The following is a 23,049-nucleotide window of genomic DNA, read 5'->3' as shown; positions in this document are numbered from 1 at the left end:
TTTCCAGTCCCCAGGGACCTGGCCGGAGCACCATGAGTGTTCAAAGAGCCATGCCAGCACCTCAGCTATGACACTGGCCAATTCCCTCAGCACCCGTGGATGGAGGTCGTCCAGGCCTGCTGACTTGTACCCACCCAGCCCCTCCAAGTGCTCCTTAACTAAGTCAGCACTAGCCATTGGCGGTCTAGTGCCTTCCGGACATCTATGTATGTTCAATCTGGGCAAATTGTCTTCATCAGTCCTGAGCAATACTGAAGTGAAGAACTCGTTGAAGAGCTCCGCCTGTTCCCTGTGTCAGCCCCCAACTGTCCTGACTTGTCCTGCGGGGGCCCTGTGTTACTCTGCGCCTCCCTTTTGCTCACCAGGTCTCTGTAGAAGGGCTTTTTATTGTCCTTTATTGTCGTAGCCCTCCTAAGCCCTAGTCCTGCCTTGGCCTGCCTGATTCCCTGCAATAGTGCGCCAGAGGGGTAGATTCCTCCTTGGGGGCTGCCCCCTGCTTCCACTGCCTATACATCTCTTTCTTTGCCCTGAGTCTTTTCTGGGGTTCCCTGTTCAACCAAGGGGGCTTTTTAGTCCCCTTTCCCCCTTTCCAGCATAGCGGAATAGTCTCCTTTTGTGCCCCAAGGATCACTCCCTCGAGAAACTGCCAAGTCTCCTGGACCCATATGCTCGATGCTCTTGAGTTCAGCCACCTCGCCAACTAGCCTGGGCCCTAATTGTCCCTTCTGAAGTCTAACACTTCAGCCTTGCTGCTGATTTTTCCCACCCTTGGTTGGATTGTAAATTCGACCAAATGATGGTCGCTGTCTCCCAGGCTACTGTGCACTCTCAGGTTACCCACAAGATCATCCCCTGTTGCAAAGACCAAGCGTAGCAAGGTGTTATCCCTGGTGGGACTGGACACCTCCGGGTTAGGTGGAGGTCCTGCATGCAGGTTAAGGACCTACGTGAGTGGTTTGTTTTGGTCATCTGCTCCTCCCAGCAGATGTCCGGGTCATTTCGATCCCCCATGAGCACTGCCTCTCTCGCCTGAAGCTGCCATTTCAGTGTGGCGTCACCAGTGCTTAGTCTTTCTTTCTTCAAGGGCCACGTTCAGCTAGTTCTTCCCCACATAGGGCCCCACGTAGGGTTGACTAATGGCCACTGAAAAGAGGTGTGTCAGAGGATGAAGTAGCAGATGACGCTTCCCCTTCTGCCATTTCTCAGCATAACTGTGCAGATGTCACCTTCAAATGCAGACAGCCTAGGAGAGCATGAAGGCAGGGGCACTGAATCGGTCAGTATACTCTCTGCAAGCCCAGATCAACCAGGGAGAGTTGCCAGGCATTAGCCTTCTTGAGCATCAGTAGGGGAACACAGGTGATATCTTTGGAAAAAAAAGTAATCGCCATCTCCTTTTAAGCACATCTTTTTTTCAATATTTCTGGAAGTGTTGTGTGTGTTTTCTCTCCCTGGACAGGCGTGGTGTCCCCTAGGACCCACTGCATAGACACAAGTCCTCCTTCCCCATGTGGCTGTGACCCATGTATCCAGATAAGGGCCAGCGTGGGCCTGGGCTCTGCACATGTTTTGTGATGTGAAACACTGGATTTTGTGTGGAAAATCACAGAGGCAGGTTCTGAAGAGTTTTTTCCTGCATAATAGAGATACAGAATAGATGCATAATAACACTATTACAAGAAGTAGTACTAAGAAGAAAATTGGTTCTTTGGTCAGCACTGTGTTTCCAGAGGTGTTTTGTGGGGTTTTTTTCTTCTTTTTGCAGTATAAAAGGCTTGAGGAAAACAAAACCAAGGTGTTAAACTCAATGCTCCTTTTGACCAGCATACTGAACACGGTAAGTTATTTCCTAAATATATGCTGTAAGTGAAAAATGTTCTACTATTCTTTTCAACTGAATTACTAGTTTGGCAAATATTAGCACCAGAAGAGTTGCTGTTCTGTGCTAATCCAGTGGTCTGTCTAATCTGGTATGCTGGCTACGACCGGTCACAGTTATTGGGGAATAATTGATTGAAGGGTAACGTTGAGACGGGCGTCCAGTCTAGATATGAAAAGAGAAAGGGATCGAGACCCTACCACTTCTCCTTGTAATTAGGTTTACTGGTTACTACACCTTGGTTTTTGGGGTTGTTTTAAAGCCCAGTTTTAACCTGCAAAATATTAATTCTTGTTTTACCTGTCTCCCCTATATTTAAAAAATAAACAAAATACTTAGCAAAAACTAAAAATCCTTTAGTCCCCTTTTTTCCATTATTTTGTTTGAGATTGCTTTTATATTAAATGACCTATAATTTTTTTTTCCTTGGTCTGACTGCCATTCTTAAAAAAACAAACTAATACAAGCTTTCTTTCCATCTTATTTTAGTCGCATTTAAAATATTACTAATCAACAGCAGCAACAGGATGCAAATCTTTGTAGTCAGCTCTAATACCACAGGGTTCAGGGTATCCAGCCCTGCGCCTTTCAAAAGGGGTTTCTCCAGTAAGAGCTGTTTTGTGCTTTACTAGCCAATCTCCCGTTGTGAATGATGGAGCATGTCCAGGAGAGCCGACATGCCCCCACCCCCCGCCACACACTCTTTGGGGCCGGTCATGTAAACCAGGGGTAATTATTTTGAGCGGAGGATGATGTCCTGAGTTTTGGAAAGCTGTTGAAAGCCGCATGGGTAGCTCCACCCCTTGGCAGGTGCCTCCCCCCCCCCGGTCAACATCTTGTGACCAGAAGTCCAGCCCCCTGACCTTTGACACCAGAAGTCTGTTCCCTTGCCCCCAAAGTACTCCTTCCAGAAAGCGGTTGTGCCGTCTTGGAACCAGCACAATACCAAACTCTATTTGAAAAAGGAAACATCTACAGCATTCATGAATTTGATTTCCAACAGTTTTTGTCCCAATTTAAACAAGTTTGTGTCGTGCACACACAGGGGATTACACAATGGCTTAAAATACAGTTTTGTGCTTGTATATTGTATGGGGGGGTGGTATGTGGGGTGAGGGAGCATGTGGGTGTGTGCGTGTGGATATGTGGGGTGTGGGTGGGTATGCAGTCTGTGGGGGAATGTGTGTGGGGGGAGTGTGCCTGGGCTGTGTGATGGGGTGTGGAAGTGGGGGTTAGTATGTATGGCAGTACGAGGGGAATGTGGGTGCATGTGTATGGTGGGGAGTGCACGTGGACCTCCTCCTATGAGCACACACGCAACCCCACACACTCTGCCCTGGCTACACATGCACACGCGTGCGCGCACACACACACACTCTGCTCTTGGCTGCACACTCACCTACCCACCCACTCTGCCCCTGGCTACACGCACCCACCCACCCACCCACCCTGCCCCTGGCTGCACGCCCACACCCACCCACTCAGCCCCTGGCTGCGAGCCCACACCCACCCATTCAGCCCCTGGCTGCATGTGCACACCAACCCATACACTCTGTCCTTGGGTCCACAACCAAACCCACTCACCAACTCTGCCCCTGCCTGCACACCTACACCCACCCATGCTGCCCCTAGCTACACACCCATACATACCCACCCACTCTGTCCCTGGTTGCACACCCACACCACCCATTCTGCCCATGGCTTCACAACCACACCCACCCTTGCCTTGGCTGTACAGCCACTTTCCCACTATGTCCCCAGCCGCACACCCACCCACCCACTCTGCCCATGGCTCCCTCCACTTCCAGCTACCTGCCTGAGGGGGCAGGGCCTGTGCAGACATTGCCGCCCGCCCTCTCCGGGGTGCATGCGGAGCTGGCCCCCAGCATTAGGAATAGACAGGCGGAAGTACTAAGCCTTTTATTATACTAGAATACTTGTGTGGTATGAACGCATCCAGTTGCTTTGGTCCATATACAAAACAGAAATATTCATGGTTACTATTTGTGTAAAATTATTAACATTCATATAACGGGACGTCATTGTTCCTCTCTTTCCTTTTCCTTTGCGCATTAAAATCTCCTTATTGTTCCTTTGCCCTGCCACCTGTATCATCCCTTTCTCCTCTTAACCAAACTGAACTTTTAAGGAAAGTAATGGGGAAATGAGATTTTAGGACTTTATAGTAACCCTTTTTGAAAAAATCCCACCATTTTCCCACTTTTTCCTAACATAATTTTACTTCTTTCAGCATTGGGAATTGTTTGGATGCATTTTCCATTTCTCCAAAATGATGGTGTTCAGGTCATGGTGTGTAGCTAGCATGTTTCCAACAACCTCTTTCCAGCCATCATCACAATGTGGTCTAAAACCATGTTACTCTGTAATGGATGAGCTATCTTTTGTTTTAGAAAGTTATCTCCAATTCTCAGAACTAGTTTCCTTACTTGTCTCTGTATAGCCCGAGGGTAATGCATAGTTATTCCTTTTCTTCACTTTGCAGATAGGCACTTCAGGAACCACTCCTTCGGTTCTCTCCTTTGATCTGGGGGATCGTAACAGGTTCCTGCCAGTGTCCCGTCCTGTGTGACACACGTTCAAGGTCCTGCTGTTGGGAGCCATCACTTCTTGTAAACCGAGGCACTGTGCTCAGTGCCTCCCTTCCACTCTGGTACCCACTTTGTCCTTCAACCAACTGGTCATTTTAAAAGTTTGGTCTAATGACGCGCCCCATAAATTTCAATAATACCGGCCCTTAATCTCCTTTTCTACAACCTAACCACACTCAGTTTTTTAACCTTTTCCCAGTGGCTTGCATTTCAACTTTTACAGTAGGTTGGGGCAGATGGTTGTCTGGCTCCATTGTGTCTCATTGCTTGAGACCTCCAAGCAAACTTCAGGATCCCATCCCATCTGGAAGTTACTACTGATGAGAGTATGCGAGGAATCAGCCTCTTCCAGGGGAAGCTCTTCCTTGGCACTCCCTGGAAAGTTTTGTTTGGTCTCTGTCCTGAAGGACCCCTACAGCCAACCCTGGTATGGGTTCCAAGGGGCGTTGAGACCCTGCCTCCCTGTTGGCCTTGTTGTGTTAGATGGCCTGTCTACTCCCACGGCTGTGACTGTGACCCAGACTCCTAGAGACCAGGTAACCCCTGCTACCCTTTCCGAACCATTCTCATGCATACACAGATACCTGTAAGCCAGTTCCCAAAAAGCAAACCTTTAAATGCCATTTTCTAAGCCAACAGGGAAGAGGTAGGAGTGCCATGTCCCAGCCAGCACAGCAGACTGCTTCACTTCAGTTTTTCTTGTGCCATTGCCATTCCCCTGTCCTCCCTGGGACTCGTGCTTGCCTCCTCCAGCTCCCTCCATGCCTCTTCAGTGACCTTCAGGTGCAGTGTGCCACATTGGCAACAAAACTATTACAAGACTGTCGTATCAACCCTGGGGACTCCCCCTGCTCTCCTAGGACTCCCCCTGCTCTCCTAAGTATCCCACTTATGAACCTATCTATAGCAAAGGGTGCTCACACTAAGCCCCTCAAGATCTCCCCCCCAGGATGCTAGATCCTTTCGAGGGAGCCTGGGGGTACCACACCTATCAGCACTGTTAGGTGGGCAAATATGATTCACAAGATGCACCCAGAGATTTCCAACAGAAATCCAGAGCTGTGGTCTTTTTGAGTCCTTCGCAACAGAAAACTGCCGTGTTGTTTTTCAGTAGTTAAAAAAGAGTGAAAATGAAGAGCTGGTGTTTTCTGAGGGGTTCCTCCAAGCGATCCAGGCTGAGAACCACTGCACTAGATATATCCGGTTTAATTTGCCACCTCTATAGTGACCATTTCTGCCACTGCTGGAGCAGGGTCTGGGCTAGGTGGACCATGGGTCTGACCCAGTATGGCACATCTTTTGTTCTTATGCCCCTTTCAAGTGCCTGATTTGGGAGCTACTTAATTGCTTCCAGCATGATTATTTCTTGGTTGCTGATGGCAAGCCCCTTCCCCATTTTACATGCACACCTCAGCTTCCTCTTCTTGCCTCCCAAACTTCCTCCCCTCTCAAGTACCGCATGCGTGTGCTGTCAATGTGTTCATGCATGAGGGAGTGTAATCATGAACTACCAGGGCAGAGGAAGATCTTAGGTGAGCAGGAATGGTATTAAATAAAAGTGAACAAATGAAAATACATATTCTGCAGTCAATATTGTTCTTATAACTAACAATATAAATGAACAAACTGCAGAAAAATATTGGGTCAAGCAGAAGGTCTCTGAAACATCCATGTGAGCACATGGAAATCATGTACTGTAAAACCCGGCAAGTAGATGACACCTTGTTTTCAACGCTTGGTCTCTTTGCAGATGTACACGTCACTTAATCTGCGCATTGTTCTGGTTGGAACTGAGATATGGACAGACGTGGACCAAATCACAGTCACTCATTTACTGGACCACGCTTTTCACTTTTTCGCTCCATGGGCTAGACGGTTCCTTAAACCCCGCATATACTTTGACCATGCGCAATTACTCCTGTAAGATACTCTTTCATTTTTGTATGACTATGTAGATACTGTTTCTGACATGTCAGTATTAAATGCACGTTCCTCAGCTTTTATGAAAGATTTAACATGCATTTTCGTTTATGTAACCAAATTTGCTATTTCCAATATTGGGATGTTGTGGGGTTTTTGCATCTGAAACAAGAGGAGAGTTCAGACCTTCTGTGCCCACAGAGCTGGCTTTGTTTCTAGGAAAGAATATAAGAACTGCCCCACCACACTGTACAAGTCGTCTCTCTAATCCCGGGGTGTCAAAAACACAGCAGCATGGGTCCAGCCTGCGGAGCCGGGTCATCTGGCCTGCGGGTCTGGGTCCTGGGTGGTGGGGTGAGCAGTGGCAGCATTAATATCCACAGCTTCGGGAGTTGTGGCAATTCACACTGCTGCCGCTCGTCCCGCTGCCAGATTTCCAGCCTCGTGGGCTGGATCCAGAGCGCAGCGCTGTGTCGTCTGCCTGCAGGGCTGCTCGTGGGCCAAGAGTGTGACTTCAGGACAAGCAGCGGCCAACGTGGCTCTAGGAACCACAGCAGTTAGTGCTGCTTGACCCACCACCACACTTCTGGCCCTGCGAGCAGCCCCACAGGGCAGATGAGGTGTCTCCACACTGGATCGAACCTACTCCGGCACCCCTGGGGCAAGGTGAATACGATACCCCTGCTCTAATCCAGCAGTGATGATCACTAGACATTTCAGAGGGAAGGGCAGGACCTGTGCAGTTATGAGTGGCTTCTTCCTAAGGAAATGGTTACTTTTTAATCCCCACTTAGATGAGAATGGGTTATACCCTAAAGTTTGATGGTTTTAAGAGCCTTTCCTGGTGTTTTTTAAACATTTATATTGGCACTTGCGATATTCTGAATAGCTGTATCTTGTACACACTATCCATAGTTTAATGATGCAGGGTGTGTCTACATGTTCATTAATGTGCCCGAATTACTGTGCATTTAGTTTAGTATGTGTTCAATGAAGTACTAACTAACTGCGCAGTAACTACAGTTCCTGTGCAGTAGTGCTGGCACACGGGTATTTTGCAATGCTTTCTGCGCATTAGCCTAATAACACTGCACAGCAGGCTGTTAGCATGGTTTTTAACAGCCACGCTACTGCACAGTGTTTTAGGCTAATGCGCCGTAAGCATCTTATGTAGATGTGCCTGCATTGTGCTAAAGTAGTACTTACAATTGATACCAGAACATATAATGTCTTTCCATATTGAGTATCCTCTTATTCTTTCTGTCCACACACTGTTAAAAGCACATTCATGTTCAGAAGATAAATGTTAAAACAATTCAGAAACGGAAGAATTACCAATGCGGCTGCAAACATGATTTGGTAGCCTTGTGCGCTGTATTTACAGATTCATTTCAATGGCTACTTGACCCTGCTTGCAGCTGGAGCCTGAACTAGACCCGCCAGTTAAATGGCAGAAGGGATACGGCTTATTAAAATGAAAGGCAGGCTGCTTCGCCTTCTCTGCTGAAGAGCTTTGCTTGAGGAAATTGCCAAGCCCCTTTTTTCAAATAAGAAATTTAGAATAACATTTTGGAAGTCGGAGTCCCCACCATATCCTAGGGCTGTGTTGAGCTTTTTGATGAGACTGCCCTTTGGCTTTGCATCCTATGCAGGCTCAGGGCTAGTGCCAGGCCAAGAAAATCCTGATACAAAATGTCTCCTGCTTAACGTCCTTGTTGCATGGTCGCTGGAATACAGAGCCTCTCTTCGGGCAGCATGCAGTTCCCCCATCACGTCCAGTCTGCATGCGGTTTTTTCCTTCCTTCCCCTGCGCTTCCAGTGTAGGCAAGGAGGAAGGCAAGTGTTGTAGAAGTTGGCTGCAAGACCCAGCGACTCCCCCAGCTCTGCTCCTGACTGTGCACGTTCTGCTTCCTCTGGGAGTGCAGATGGAGGACACTAAATTATATAGATACTGCTTATCCCAGATTGTGAGAAGAGGCTTCCTGGCGATCCTTACAGCCACGGAAAGCTTTGCAGGTTAACACTTGGGGATCTCGGTCTGAGCCTCTCCAGTGTGCAATTATCATACCTTAAAGTTTCAGCCCTTCTAAGTATGCCACAGGCTACCTCAAACTCTCTGTCCTCCTGTTTGCCCTTTATGACTTCTTCCGTGCCAGCAGTCACGATGTCCACTGAGACCTCCTCTCAGTTCCCTAAAGCCACCTGAAGTCTCCCATACCAAGGACTCTGCACGTGTTTCGTGAGCAAGCCACATGCCCAGTGCTCGGACCCTGGGGAAGGTTTGCTTCCTCAACTCTGGGAAAGCTCTGGGAGGTGAAACCTTTCAGATATTTCACTAACCATTTCACATTTTCTCAGGTCTTCCCTTTGAGTTATAAAGGATTACTAGATAAAATCCAGAGATTTGAGGACATTTCTTGAACACTGACACATCTTTTTTTTTACCCATGAATCTGTATTTTGTGACTTGAGCCACTCATGTGTAGCAAGCATTAAAAGGCATAGCCTTGCTTGTGCATAGACTCTTCTTGCCTGTGCTCATCAGTCATTATAATCATGTTCTCTGCCTCGTCTCATATGGTATGACATCCTATATTTCTATTTATTCTTCATTTTATTCCTTGTCTATAACCATTTAAATTTAAAACAAATCAGCCATGCACGCAGAAGGGTTACTGGAAGTCTTTACCCTTCCACCTTGCATTAAATGGCTTTCAGATGATGGGAAATGTTCAGCAAGAACTAGAAGGCTGAGGCTAGAGCTTGAATAAATAAACTGGCAAAGAAAATGAAAGTTTTCTTGCTTTTTTAGTAAAATTCTTTTAGATTTCAATGTGATTCCACATTGAGGGCTTAAAGATGTCCGGGGTGATGTTGAAGTGTTGCTGAATTTCATCCCAGTGAATGTCAACGTTGCACCTTGATACATGGACTCATGAATTTCTCTACGCTGTCAGATTTAATTAACACGGCTTCCTCCATTATTTGTACAGCCACAGGCCACTTCTCCTCAACGGTGGGCAGCTTGCATGAGAAAATGGAACAATTTCATTCTGACCTGTACAGCTTATCTTTACATAATGTAAATGCCAAATTTGAAGAACTTCTCACTTTTAAAATGGTTTCAAAGTAATTTTAAAATATGAGGACCAGTCAGAAAGTGATGTCTCCTATTTTTCTTTCTCAGCAAATATTATTGGAAAAAAACCTTGCCTGTTAGTGCTAAACATGCAGTTATGGACTGAGGATGGGGCAGCGCAGTCCATTCAAATGATGCCGTTGTCTCTGCGGTGTGCAAACTGCAGTGTGGGTGAGCACTGCCACGCAGAAGCAGCGCCTCGGGCCTGTCTCCCTTGGGACACATTACAACGGGCTCGCGTGCAGTTTTCAGCTTCAAGTGGAGGCTCCTGTGCTTGGACAGAATTTTTTCTCCCTGGCTGCTACTGGTTTGCTTTGAAGGGAAAAATTAGGAAGCAATACTTTCTGACTGAACCTCATTTTTACCATTTAAAACGTCCTTTGTTGACTCCTGCGGCCTTGCAGCTTTCAGTACTGTTACTGCACCCCTGAAAAATTATAATTGCTTCAGACGGGGGGATCTTTAACCAGTAGGGACTCTAGATTTGAAGACCTTGGGTATAAGAGGACACATTTTCAGGGAAGAAGAACAAGAAAAAGTTCTTTTTGTAGGTAAAACAAGTATTTTTCTTTACTGATTTATGCTGTGAAATCCATGCCAACTGCAGATTGTAGTAGCATTCAATATTTTGTAATGCGTTTTCTCGACAGAGGCAGACACTATCGAGGCACGCTAGGACTGGCGACACAGGGAACCGTATGCAACACAGACGCCTCAACATCTATTATTAGGGTAAGAAAAGAGTATCTTGCAATACGTCGTGTAATACCAGATAGTTTCAAATCGTTTCTGCAGTAAGGCTGCACCGGTGTGGTGCAATGTGGTGTGGCACTTGGGTTTTCCTAATTTTTGAGTTGTATCAAATGCATGGCCAGTTGAGATGCTTTAACCTTATTCCTGATCTTGGGAACATAACAGTTGTGGTTCCTCAACTTTTTATTTAATCCACTGAGACAAGCCGTAGGAGGAAAGGAAGGAAAATGGCAATGAAACCCTGCTTGCTGATGACGTGGCACTGGAGGGGACCAGGCCACGGGTCAGATGCCCAGCTGGAAACACTGAAAAGGGCTAGCTGAACGAGGTCAGGGAGGCAGAGGGAACTTGATGAGGCTGGAGAGCCTTGGTAGCCTGGAGGAAGGCACCATCTGTGTTACAGCCTGGAGGGAGAAAGGCGAGTACTGTTTATTAGCCTGGAGAGGGAAGAGGGACGTTTTTCTGTTTGACTTCCTTTGCTGAGAAGGCTTCAAATAAAGGACCTGGCTTGCAAGTGAAAAAGAAGTGTGGCTGCTCAAGTGAGATGAGCTGATACAAAGGACTACAGCTCCCAGCGCTGAGTGTCTTCATAACAGACTCAGTTGTGCAGGGAAAAACCCGGTTCTGGTTTCGGAGGTATTGTAGAGGAAGTAGTAATATGTGAGTACGTCTCGGCCATGTGGGACAAGGACATGAACGGTGGATGATGCCTCCGATTCCTGGCCTGGCTGTGAGGAAGATGATGGTGTTGTTGGCTCTGACAAATTAAGTTGAGGAGAGACTGAGGGAAAAAAAAGAAGTTCAGTTTTGGCCTCATTAACTGAGTTAAATAAAGTAGTCAAACTTATTATAAGTTGGCCCAAGTTGGGAGACTAGATTTGAAGGGTTGTTGACTGTAACCATGCTGATCTAAGGCCACAGGCAGACAAAGTTGTTTGGGTGGATGTCATATCTTTTATTAGACCAACTCAATTGATAGCTTAAGATCTCACTTCTATCCAAAGAAACTTGTCTGTCTAGATTTGAAGGCCCGTTCTGTTATAGGGGTAAAAGCCTATCCCAGATTGTATGCTTCGTGTGTCCACAGCTGGCACTTGTAAGGCTATTGTTTTGAGTCCACACCATGCAGTTCTCATGCTAGTGAGTCTACCTGACACGTACACCTCCTCCCGAATTTTCCTACAGTATACTAGTGTTCTCCATTGCAGATGTCAGATGATTGGAAATTTTCTGAGCCAAGAGTGTTCTCAAAAATGGTTGTTCATTAAACCCAAAGTTTCATTTTAAAACGTCAAGGATTTCTGTGATATCTTTTGTTGGACCACTGCATAGTTGACAGACCTGTTGGACAAGCCTTTGGTCATCGAGGCTAGGGACAGAAGTTACACATAAACTGGTATAAGTGATTGGAAACCAGTTCAAATCTTTAACATAACAGAAGTTCAGTGCATATAAACTGCTTTCAAAATGGCCAAAACCAGTTTAAGATCAACCTGGATGGATGTAATATCAGACTTATTTACGTTAAATTGGTTTATTGAACTTCTCTCCCAGTTCCCCCCAAAATTCAAGTTAACTTACATCCCCACCCCTGCACCCCCTACCCCCCAGGGTGAGGGGGCTAGCCTTGTGCAGGCTGTCTGCTCCAGCCAGGCAGGGAAACATGCTCTAGCTTCCCCCAGTTTCTGGCCTGAGCCACTGCAGACATAAGGCTGCATTTCCAGAATCAAAAGTGAACGTCTGTTCACTTGCTTATTGGTTCAGTCCAGTCTGCAAAGGTTGAATTGATTCTGTCTTGGGGTTTTTGACAGTCTTCTCTTAGCCCAAGTGCCCGTCCTCAGGTCGTATTTTAAACCTGTCCAGTTTGGCACAGTCTGGATGAATGCATAGCAACCCTGTCTGGATTTCGCAGATGAGGCCTGACCAGCTCTGAGGAGAGAGGCACGAGCACCTCCAGGGTCTTGCACCTAATTCTTCTATTGATGCATCCCTAAAATGCAGGTGCCCTAAAATGCTTGTGTCTTTTGTGCAGCTACATCACACTGCAGACACATTTGAGTCTGGGATCTACCAAGACTCCCAGATCCTTCTCTGCAGTGCTGCCATCCAGCCAGGTGTCACCCATTTTGCATTTGTGTTTTTGATTCTTGTTCCCAAGTTGCAGTATCTTGCACTTGTCTGCCCTGAATTTCATTCGGTTAGCTCCAGCACAGATTTCCAATCTTTCAAGAGCCTTCTGAATTGCATTCCCTCACATCCTCCAATGTGTCCACAGTCCTTCGCAGTGTAGTGTCACCTGCAAACTTGCTCAGGAAGCTTCCTGTGCCAGCGTCCCAACCATTAGCAAACATGTTGAACAGCACCGGGCCCAGGACAGACCCCGTTGGACTCCCTGTGAAACCTCCTGCCATTCTGACAGGGATCTGTTGATAATTTCCCTTTGCTTTTGGCTGCTGAGCTAGCTGTCTATTCACTTACTAGTAGCTCTGTCCAGCCCACGTTTCTCCAGTTTATTTATGGTTCTGCAGGACCTTGTCGAAAACCTTGCTGAAGTCCAGGTGCACTATATCCACAGCATTTTCTTCATCTACCCAAGTTGGTACTTTGTCAGAGGAGTTCAAGTTTGTTTGCCTTGACACTAGGTCCCTGAGCAGGTGTGAAGTTCCCAACCCTGGAAAGATGCACTTGATGGCTTTTGCCTGGAAATGCAAGCTCTGGATACTGCCTGGTCCCAGGTCGAGAAGCAGATGCATTTGTTGGGTGTTCCTGAAAACGAAGCGCTCTGACCCCCTCCGTGCAGGGGCTGCCCATAGTAGTGAAGCTCACAGAGTGCTCAATATTACTGCGTGTCTGCTGCATGCAGGGAGTGTGTGTGGCGTATATGGAGGTGATGGCATAAGAGCTCAAACAAGTCTTACTCTTGTATATTGTGGGTAGAGGGGCATGGGGTCTGGGGTTTGTGGGGATTGTGTGTGTGTGTGCGTGGATGTGGGTGGGTGGGTATGGGGGTTTTGTGGGGAGGGTGTGTTGCTGCTGAGTCTGGGCACGATGTGTCAGGACTGTGCAGTACAGGTCCCCGCTGGTACCATGGGGCTGGGGCCAGTGGCAGCGACAGCTGGAAGGAGCTGCCGCCACAAGCTGGGCTGCCTAGAAAGACAGTGCAGCTGCGGAGCTGCCCAGCCGTGCTGCATGCCCAGGGGTGGCAGGACGTGCCATAGCTGGACTGTGCCTGAGCCAGGCAGGACGGAGGGACCTGCCACAGGCCAGACAAAGACCTGCTGTGGGCCCCAACAGGCCGTATTTCACCCACCCCTGGTCTAATGTCTCTCCTGATTGTACAGTTGGTCCAATAAAAGATATCACCAGAAAAAGGCCCTCTTTTCACCAGCGACAGATACAGGACTGTGGAAAGAGGAGGTTTGGTGTTGTCTGCAAACTTGCTCAGGAGGCTTCCCGTGCCAAGAGACGTCCTAGGACACCACTAAAGAATTAATCCTTCTCTGTGCAAGTTCTCCCGTGGGATTCTGTAATTACTCAAACTGGCCACTTGCACATGCAGCCCTCATGTTTGCTGTGGAAATCATACTTACATATTTTTAGAGCTGAGCTCTCCCAGAGACTTTCTGAGTCAATGTGCAATTATTTCCAAGTGCTTTTCATCTTTGTGTTTTGTCTCCCTGTGTACAGTTCAGCAATAATGAGAACGTATATAATGCAGCTGGTTCTGCTCATGAGCTTGGCCACGCTCTCATTTTTGGACATGATGATGAAGCTGGCAATGTAGCCAGATTCTGCCGATGCCCTGGCTGCAAAGAAAGATGCATTATGAGATCAAAACTCTCGTGAGTAACGCTAAGTTTGAATGTAACCCTTTTTTTCATTCTCTTTTGATACAATAATGCTGGAGAATCCTGGTTGAGAATCGCTGCCCTAATCATTTGGCAGGCTGTATTCCTTGCAGCACTCAGCCACTCACCCCCCTTGCACACTGCCTCTCCTCTTTTGTCAGTAGCAGTGATCACCAATACCAGTACAGTTGGTGAAAGGACAGCGGAGTTGGCATTAATACAAATATTAATCAAGACCAGTTCCTCAACTGATGTTTGGGAACTCTAGCAGTAATCTGCTTCCAGCCCAACATTTCTCCTTTCAATGCTGCACCTTAACATTGCCTCTTTTTCTGTGCCCTGCTCCTGCCAAGGTTGTTCAGATATGCTACAGAGATCCCAGGCAGCGGGCCACAGTCCCTGCTACAAAGGGAGGCAAAACCCTGCAGTCCATACCAGCCTGACAAGGGGGAAATTCCTGACCCCAAATGTGGCAATGGGTCTGATCCTGAAAGGACGGGCAAAAGCCTCTAGTCAGAAACCTCCAGGTTTAAGACCCAGTCAAAATCCCCAGCTTGGGCTGCAGCCAACAGCCAGTGCTTCAGAGGAAGCTGAAGAAAATCCTCCTGACACATGTAGCAGCAGGAGGGGGGAAACTTCCTTCCTGGCCCTATGTGGCAGCCAGGAAAGCCCAGCAGCTTGGGAAATACCCATAGCAGAACATGGGAATAGCTATGCTTAGATCCTCCCTGACCACTACTTACCTGGCCTCCCCTCGAGCACCTCCAGGGATGGAGAGTCCCAAACTTGTCTCGGGGTCTGGTCCACTGCCTCATTGGAAAGAAGCTTTTCCTGAGATCCAGTCTAAACCTTTGCACCAATTCAAGCCACTGGTCCACGTCCCATCATGCCCCTTCTTTAAGTGCCTTTTCGGCAAGATGAAAATGCTTAGCTCCTTAATCCTCTTCCCGTATGATTTGCTTTCCAAGCCCTTTGATCTTCTTTGTCGCCTGCCTCTGGGCCCTCTCTAACTTCTCCACCTCCTTTTAACACTGCGGAGCCCAGAACAGCACGTGCTATTCCAACTAAGGCCTAACCAGTGCCGAGTAGAGAAGCCTAACTATCGCTATCAGTCCCCATGTCTTGCACCTACTGCTTCCCTTGATGTATCCAAAAAACACATTGGTCTTTTGTGCAGCTGCATCCCACTGCAGACTCGTATTGAGTCTCTGATCTACCAGGACTCCCCAGTCCTTCTCCTGAGTGCTGCCATCCAGCTAGGTGTCAACTTCTGATTGGTATTTTGGATTCTTCTCCCCGAGGTGCAGCACCTTGCATTTGTCTGCACTGAACTTCATCCTGCCCATTCCAGCTCCGCTTTCCAATCTGGTGAGATCCTCCTGAATTGGGCTTCCCTCCTCCAATACTTCATAGTCCTTCCCGGTGTTGCATTGTCTGCAGGTTTGCTCAAGACGCTGTCTATGCCAGTATTCACATGATCACCGAACACATTGGACAGCACCAGAGCCAGCACAGATGCCAGTGGGACTTCACTCAAAACCCTCTGCCCCTCTGACATGGATCTGTTGATGATTGCCCGTTGGTTGTGGCTGTTGAGCCGGTTGTCTAGCAGTCCTGTCCAGCCTGCGGTTCTCCAGTGTGTTTGTGGGAAGGTCACGTGGGACTTGGTTAAAAGCCTTATTGAAGTCCAGCTTCACACTATCCACTACATCCCCTTCATCCACCCAAGTAGTTACTATATTTACCTGAGTCCAAGACAAATATGAATTTAAGACAAGCCCCAGTTTGATTCTAGACATGGGACATTTCTAAATTGGTTATAATTTTCCATGTACGGCACCTGACTATTGGAGCTTTATCTTAAATTTCTTCCTCCGCTCCCCATTGCTGGTGTGAGGAAAGTCAGGCATGTGGGGGGAGTGGGGCAGGCAGCAGGAGAGTCAAGTGGCTTGACCCTTGCTCCCTGCTACTTGTTCCCCCCAACTTGCCCCCACCCGCCACCTGCCACCCATGCCTGCATACCCTGCCCCTGCCCCTTCAGTGCCCGTCTTCCTTAGCACTTGCTCCCCGCATGCCTGCTCCCCGCATGCCCCCCACATCGTCTTTAATCCCTCCCCCCAGCGCCTGAGGCTCCAGCTTCAGGGCACATCATCACTTCAGCCCAGCTCCTCAGCGGCAGCTCTGGGGCCAGGGCCAGGGCCAGAGCCAGAGCTACCACTGCTGGGTGGCTGGGCTGGGGCTGAAGTGCCACCGTGCTCCTTCCCCCGGGGCCAGACCAGACCTGGAGCTGCAAAGTGGAGTGGTGGCAGGTGGGGGTGCAGCGGCTGCAAGGAGCAGGGAGGGGGCTGCTGTGGCTCCGACTCTGCCCCCCACCCCCAGCTTGTACTCGACTCCAAGATGAGGGGCTTTCCCCCGTGTTAAATGAGGTAAAAAAGACCTGATCTTGGATTTGAGTAAGCACAGTACTTTGTCAAAGAAAGAACTCAAGTTTGTTTTTACTGAAGTCCAGATCGATGAGAGACCCGCTTCATTTCCTTTGTCTACAAGTGAGCGAAATCTTTGTCCCAGTTTTCATTTATCACCATGCTTTGAATTATTTCTTGCTTTCAAAATGTGTTCTGTAGTCATACTGTTAAACTGATGCAAACACGCCTGTTGTTGCTCCAAGAGCGTTTCCCCTATATTAAATACAGGGTGAACATGTGCTGTTCTCCAGTCATCTTGGGCCGCTCCGGACTAGGTCTGTGAATAGTCTTACTTCCAGACCTGGGATGCCACACTCCAGTTCTTTGAAAACTGTGGGATGGGAGTTATCTGGTTTCCCCCAAAAGAGACTGCTCCCTTCGTACCCATCCTGGCTGCACCGATTCCCACGTCCACAACCTCAGTCTCTTTAGTGCTAATTGCCATATCTTGATGACTGAAGCAAAGTACTCATTGAGCTTTTGGCTCAGCCCCAGAGTTCTTCAATCTCGGCTCTATCCTCAGTGCCCCCCAGTAGCCACAGTACTTCTTTCCTTTCTCTCGTGTTTACATGACTAGAGGACCTTTCGTTCTTTAGCTTCATTACCCGCTATAAGGTCTAACTCAGCTTGACTTTTGGAAGTTTTCATTTGATCTATACAGCCTCACTTGAAGACATAGCTTCCTTTTTGATCCCTTTTTTTCCATTCCTTTGAGGCTCTGCTTACATTCAGTACCCTTCTTGAGATGATCGTTCACCCAAGATTGGAGCAGCTTTTGCACCTTTAATTTAAGGAAATTCTAGCCCCTTGCACACTCAACTCTCTGAGGTACACAGTCCTCGTGTCTCTATTGACTTGTTCCCCTTAATCTATTTATATTTTCCCTTATGAAATGTAGACCCTCACTTATTTATTGACAAGCTGTGCTATCTTTAATATACAATCCTGTCACGCTGTCTTTACCTTCCTGCTTCTATCTTTCCTGAACAGGGTACGTCCTTCAAGCCCAGTTTCACAGTCAGGACCGCTATCGCATATTGTTTCCATATTCCCCGTGTGCCCAGTTTTACATCCTCTACTAATACTTTGGTTTCCTTCTTTTTGTTTTCCAGGCTGTTTGCATGAAGATATTAAATAACCGAGAGGGCAGACACACAAAATAATTGAACCATTCAAAAATGCCACTGACAGGGATGAGAACTGCACGCAGTTTTTAAAATGTGGGCACAGTATGACTTTGTATAATGGCACGATGATGTTCTCTGTTTCATTTTCAATTTCCTCCTTAATGATGCCCAACATTTTATTGGCTTGTTTGGTCATCATTGCAAGCTGAACTATATACAATCTCACCGAGGTGTCTTTCTTGAGTCGTCATAAGCTAGTCTCTTTCCAAGGTCTCTCTCCTGAGTCATGAGCTAGTTCAGAATCCAGGTTTGTGCACGTAGGCTATGGACAGACGTTCAAAAAGCCTGAGCCTGTATTGATTCAATCTTTGCAGGTTAGTTCATCCTGGCTATGCCAAACCGGTTTGCACCGTACAGACACCCCCTCTAGACTGAAGAAAGGCAGGCATATGCCTACAGTGGCTCAGGCTAGAAGCTGGGGGGCACTAAAGCAGCCCTCCCTTCCCTTCCAGAGTGCTGAACTGAGTGGGGTGTGGTCAGGAGTGTCTGAAAGCTCCAATGAGGGAGGGGCTCCCCCCCACAGGGTGGGGTTCCCTCCCTCCTCCAGCTGCTCCTGACCAGCGAGGGTGTCAGCAGGGAGTTGCACCGCATTTAGTTACACAACAGGGAGTTACACAGGGAGTTGATAGCATTTAGCATCCCATCAAGAAAACAAAAACCTCTCTTTAGTTCAAGCTCTTATTAGACAACTTTTTCCAAGCAAGGAATGGAGGGATGTTACCAGCTACCTGTTGATTAGCTCCAAAAAGCCCTAAGGGGACACAGTCCTGTCTGCCTTTGTCCTGTCTTTCTAACACGGACACCTTTCAGCATTAGCTAGCATACCACATGCTGGCTACCGTCCGTGCTGTGGGAGAGGGGAGTGGGGAATCCCTGCTGGAGCAGGGAGCGGGGAGCAGGGGCACAGGGAAGCCAGGCAGACACTGCTAAGCCTGCAGTCCCTGTCAGAGCGAGCGCCAGTGAGGTAGCAGGCGGGCGGGGCCAGCCCTGCTTTCTGGAGCAGAGAGCCCCGCCCAGGACTGCAAAGCATCTGGGATGCTGGGGGACTCTGGTTTAACTTAAACCAGGACGGAGTCCAGAACAGACATTGTATAAACTGGTTTGAGCCAAATCAGCTAAGTCTGAAACTACATTCAACCAGGTTTATCACAAGCCAGTTTCAGCCATTTTCAACCTAGTTTATGTGCACTGAACATCTGTTCTGTTACAGGTTGAAACAGTTTTTGATCGCTTATACTGGTTTATGTGTAATGTCTGCCCCTAGCCCCTAGATGAAGTTATTTTGCCCCAGGTGCATTACCTTGCACATATCAACATTAAAGTTCATCTGCCATTTCTTTGCCCACTCCGTTAGCCTGGTGAGATTTTTCTGCAGCTCCTCTCCATCAGCTTGAGACTCGATTACCCAGAATAATTTGGTATCCTTTGCAAACTTGGGGAGCTTTCACTGCACACCCTCATTTCCAGGTCATCAATTAAAATGTTGAACAAATTGGGCCCAGCACAGATCCCTGCAGGCCAGTGCAGCAACTGTTTTCCTTAACTCTAATTGTCTTCTACCAGCTTGTCTTTTGCTCTGCCTCGTCCTTACTGTGACCTGCTTCCCTGGTTCTCCATCCCTGTTTAAGGAGGTCTGCCCTCCATATCCTTCTGTTCAGTAGGGATTTACATTTCTTGAGTTGTCCGATTACAGTCTTCATGGGAAGTAATGTGTTTGTTGCTTATTGCTCACTGGCTCACTTGGTTGTTTTATGTACTTTATATCATTGATCCTAATGAATATACTTTATTCCAGAGAGTGCACAGAGTTCAGTAACTGCTCTGCTGCTGACTTCTATGACAGGTTGATGATGGGAAAATTAAATTGTCTACTTAACATGCCACCTGTAGCTACACTCACATATAATCAGTGTGGGAATGGTCTCTTGGAAGAAGACGAAGAATGCGATTGTGGTAGAGATAAGGTTAGTACATTAGGACTTTGCTTTGCCAGCTTTGTTGCAGTAACATTATTAAGCCCTTGGTTTTCTTTCAAGTTCAGAAATATTGTCTAAGAGATAGAGCGTGCTCACTTAAGGAATACACACAGTCCTAAATCTGCCAGCTCCACAGCTCTCCTTTGAAATGAATAGAAGTCAGACACCTAAAATATCCCTTTCTTTTTATTTCCAATATATAAACTTGAATACACAGAGGATTATGGGGGCACAAAATCAATCCCGTCTTTCAGAGCTCTACAGGAACCTTTCATAGCAGAATCTGTTCAGTTATACCAGAAGCAGATTGCATTTGAGCTGGATGTAGTAAACTTATATCTTGTCTGCGTACTGTATGGAAATACCTGAGACCTCAGGGCCATTTTTAACTGCTGGGTGGCAGCTCCATATGTTTTAGACCGAGTTGTCCAGCAAACTGAAATGACTGTAGTTTGCATTAACAAAAGTGTGTGATTGGAACAAGGGGAATGGTCTCCTGTGAGGGGCACTACAAACCAGATGCGACGGCATCAGACTGAAAGAAATCACCTGCGTCTGGTCTTGACTCGGTTCCTGCTCTGCTGAGTCCCTGATCTCATCGCAAATGTGAGTTAGCAGTGTGATGCTATTCGCAAAGAAAGCACAGGCAGTTGGGCCAGCCTTCAAATAAGTATTATTGGCAAGATACAGGAGATGCTAGCAGCACCCTGCACAGCTCTGCTTAGGCATCAACCTCTGAGAGGGCTAAGAGAAAGGAAAGGGAAGCAGCAGAGATGACGAGGAGCTGGAACACAAGCTTTACAAGGAAAGGTTGAGAGAGAGAGATGCATATGGGCAGGAGGAAAGAGGACACGACAGCAGTTTCAAGTATTTGAATGGCTCCTTAAAGAAAAGTTTGAACTACTGTTCTTTGTTGGGAGGCAGGGTTTAGCCGGCAGCCAGGTTTAGATTACATCTCAGGAAAAAAACCCACCCTTCCAAACTATAAGAAGCGTGGACAATGGACTGAGCTACCTAGAGAAGGCATGAGGTATAAAAATCTAAAAAGGTACCTCTCCAGGAAGGTTTAGCAGTAGTTTGTCTCGTATCTGTGTTGGACTAGCTGACCCTTGCACTTTCCACGTGTAAAATTCATCCTTTGGCAGTTCCTTTCCACAGTAGCTTACGGTCTGTGAATGAGAGGGGCTCTTTAGCACTGCATATCTAGTGTAAGTAGCAAAATGGTGATATTTCTGAAGAGTGTCTAATGCTTTCTATGAGAAATTTCTGTTTACAAGTGCTTTAAATTTTGGACAAACTAAGATCTGTGCTGCGATTCCCCAAGTTATTTATCAGCCGTAACTTGAAATCTCACGTGATATTGACTGAGAGGATTATTCTTCTCTTAAATTTTTGAAAAAGAAGTAGTTTTGCTAATGTAAGAGACTTTTCAGACTATCAGCTTTCCTGTATTGTGGGATTGAGGGGTTCGGGAAGTCAACAAGTGGGACAGCTCTGCAGAAAGAGGAGAGTCGTTCAGTGGCCAGTGAATATCCACGTAGATCTGATGAACTTCTACGTGGCAGAAAGTCAGCAGGTGTTGCTAATGTCCTTTCTGGTCTTGAACCGCTGAGCCCTTGCCGAGCTGTCCTGTGTGTGCGCTCAGCCCTGACTGAGTCTCACGTGGTTTCCAAGTGACTCCAGCCGTCTTGCAGGGCTCGCAATTACAACCCAAGCTGTTCCTCAATGGACTGAAGAAATGATATTAGGACACGGCATTACTTCAGTGACTATTAAATGAAATAAAGCATGGCAATGCCACCTTCTCTGAAGGACAGCCCACATGATGTAGTTAATGAGACGGTATCGTGTTGTGTGCTTACAGGTATGCCGTGACAATGGCTGTTGCCAGTCCAATTGTACGCTTGCGCCAGGGGTCACTTGTGTGTCAGGACATTGCTGCACAAAATGCCAGGTAATACATTGCATAAAATATTTCTAGTAGGCTGCATATTTTAAGCTCAATTAAATATTAAATCGTTTTTGTTTGGTTGGTTAGTTGGTTGCTTTAGCATAGTGCTATGAAATGTATTTTCTGTCTTGGGAAAATAAAGTTGTAGGCCTACTAATCCTGTGTAGAGATGTCTGGCACGTTTCTCATGGTTAGCTAAAAAAGCTGTAGCCCTGCAACAAACCACTGGTAAAATGTTACTGCTCCCAATGGAAGCAAAGAAAGGAGTGAAGAAATGTGGTGGAGCATACAGAGAATAAGCATACGATCATGAACCAGATGCCCAGACTCATGAATCTGGCGTTAAAATCATACTATTTTCAAAGATGACTTATCTGCCTTGTGATTGTGAGACACTGGGGAGAAAACAGTTGCCTGTTAGTGCCCAGGGCACAAATAGGCATGGGCACACATGACCATTCGACCTGAAATGCATGAATTCAAACATGAACTGTGCTAGTGGCTGCTCTGAGCCCCACTGTCCCCTTCTGAATGCTGGGCTGGCGAGATGCCGTCCATCACTTCGGTTCCCTCTGCAGTTAGTGGGCTGCCTGCTTGTGAATGCAGGCTGACTTTTTCCTTTACCTCGAGTGTTTCTGGGTACCCCCAAAATAAATCCATTTTACAACGATAGACTTCTTCGTGTGAGAAGCTTGCTGAAAGTAATCTTATTCATCCTTGTGCTTGGTTTGCCTGTTTCCCCCCCAGTTTGATCTTGCAGGAAAGTTGTGTAGAGATATCGGTGATGAGTGTGATCTGCCAGAATATTGCAGCGGCGCGTCACATCTGTGCCCAGAGGACGTGTTTAGACAAGACGGAAGTGCGTGTGGGAAAAGTGACATCTGCTTCCAAGGGAAATGCAATAACCATGACAGACAGTGCAAAGCTATATTTGGTGAAGGCAAGATATCTTAATCTTTTCCTTCAACCACTTTTTTTCACAATTCATATGCTTTCTTGTGTGGAATTAGTAACCTCCCATTGCCAGGGTGCATGGCGCTCATGCATGAGCCCACTCCTGCTGGAAGCCAGGTCCAGAAATAATGGGCAGAAGCTTTCTAATTTCCAGTCAAAGTATATTCCTGGTTCATTGATACCTGTGTGCTCTTCTGCCAACATGATATTTTGGCTTAAAAACCTCCGATTCCTTGCTGTTTATCCCCCTCCGTCTTTGTAGCATAAGCCAACGTGTTTTCCCGTTAAGACAGTTCCAGACGAACCTGTCACGCAGGTGATGTACGGGGCGGTTATCTTCCATCTTGCAGTGAACTCTCTGCTCCGTC

At 47.2% G+C, this 23,049-nt stretch overlaps 1 protein-coding gene across 1 annotated transcript; it reads left to right on the top strand.

The window, feature by feature from the left end:
• Nucleotides 1–1,776: 1,776 nt before the first annotated feature.
• Nucleotides 1,777–22,923, top strand: LOC132250325 (disintegrin and metalloproteinase domain-containing protein 9-like). The gene is made up of 7 exons (XM_059726928.1): nucleotides 1,777–1,837; nucleotides 6,239–6,408; nucleotides 10,198–10,279; nucleotides 13,988–14,142; nucleotides 19,596–19,764; nucleotides 21,641–21,730; nucleotides 22,475–22,923. The coding sequence occupies exons 1-7, from the start codon at nucleotides 1,808–1,810 to the stop codon at nucleotides 22,679–22,681; spliced, it is 903 nt and encodes a 300-aa protein (XP_059582911.1). The 5' UTR covers nucleotides 1,777–1,807; the 3' UTR covers nucleotides 22,682–22,923.
• Nucleotides 22,924–23,049: the final 126 nt, after the last annotated feature.

This window comes from Alligator mississippiensis, chromosome 1 (genome assembly GCF_030867095.1).
Source record: "Alligator mississippiensis isolate rAllMis1 chromosome 1, rAllMis1, whole genome shotgun sequence".
Classification (NCBI taxonomy): domain Eukaryota; kingdom Metazoa; phylum Chordata; order Crocodylia; family Alligatoridae; genus Alligator; species Alligator mississippiensis.
The sequence above is the reverse complement of the archived record's forward strand: the minus strand, read 5'-3'. Positions and strand labels throughout refer to the sequence as shown.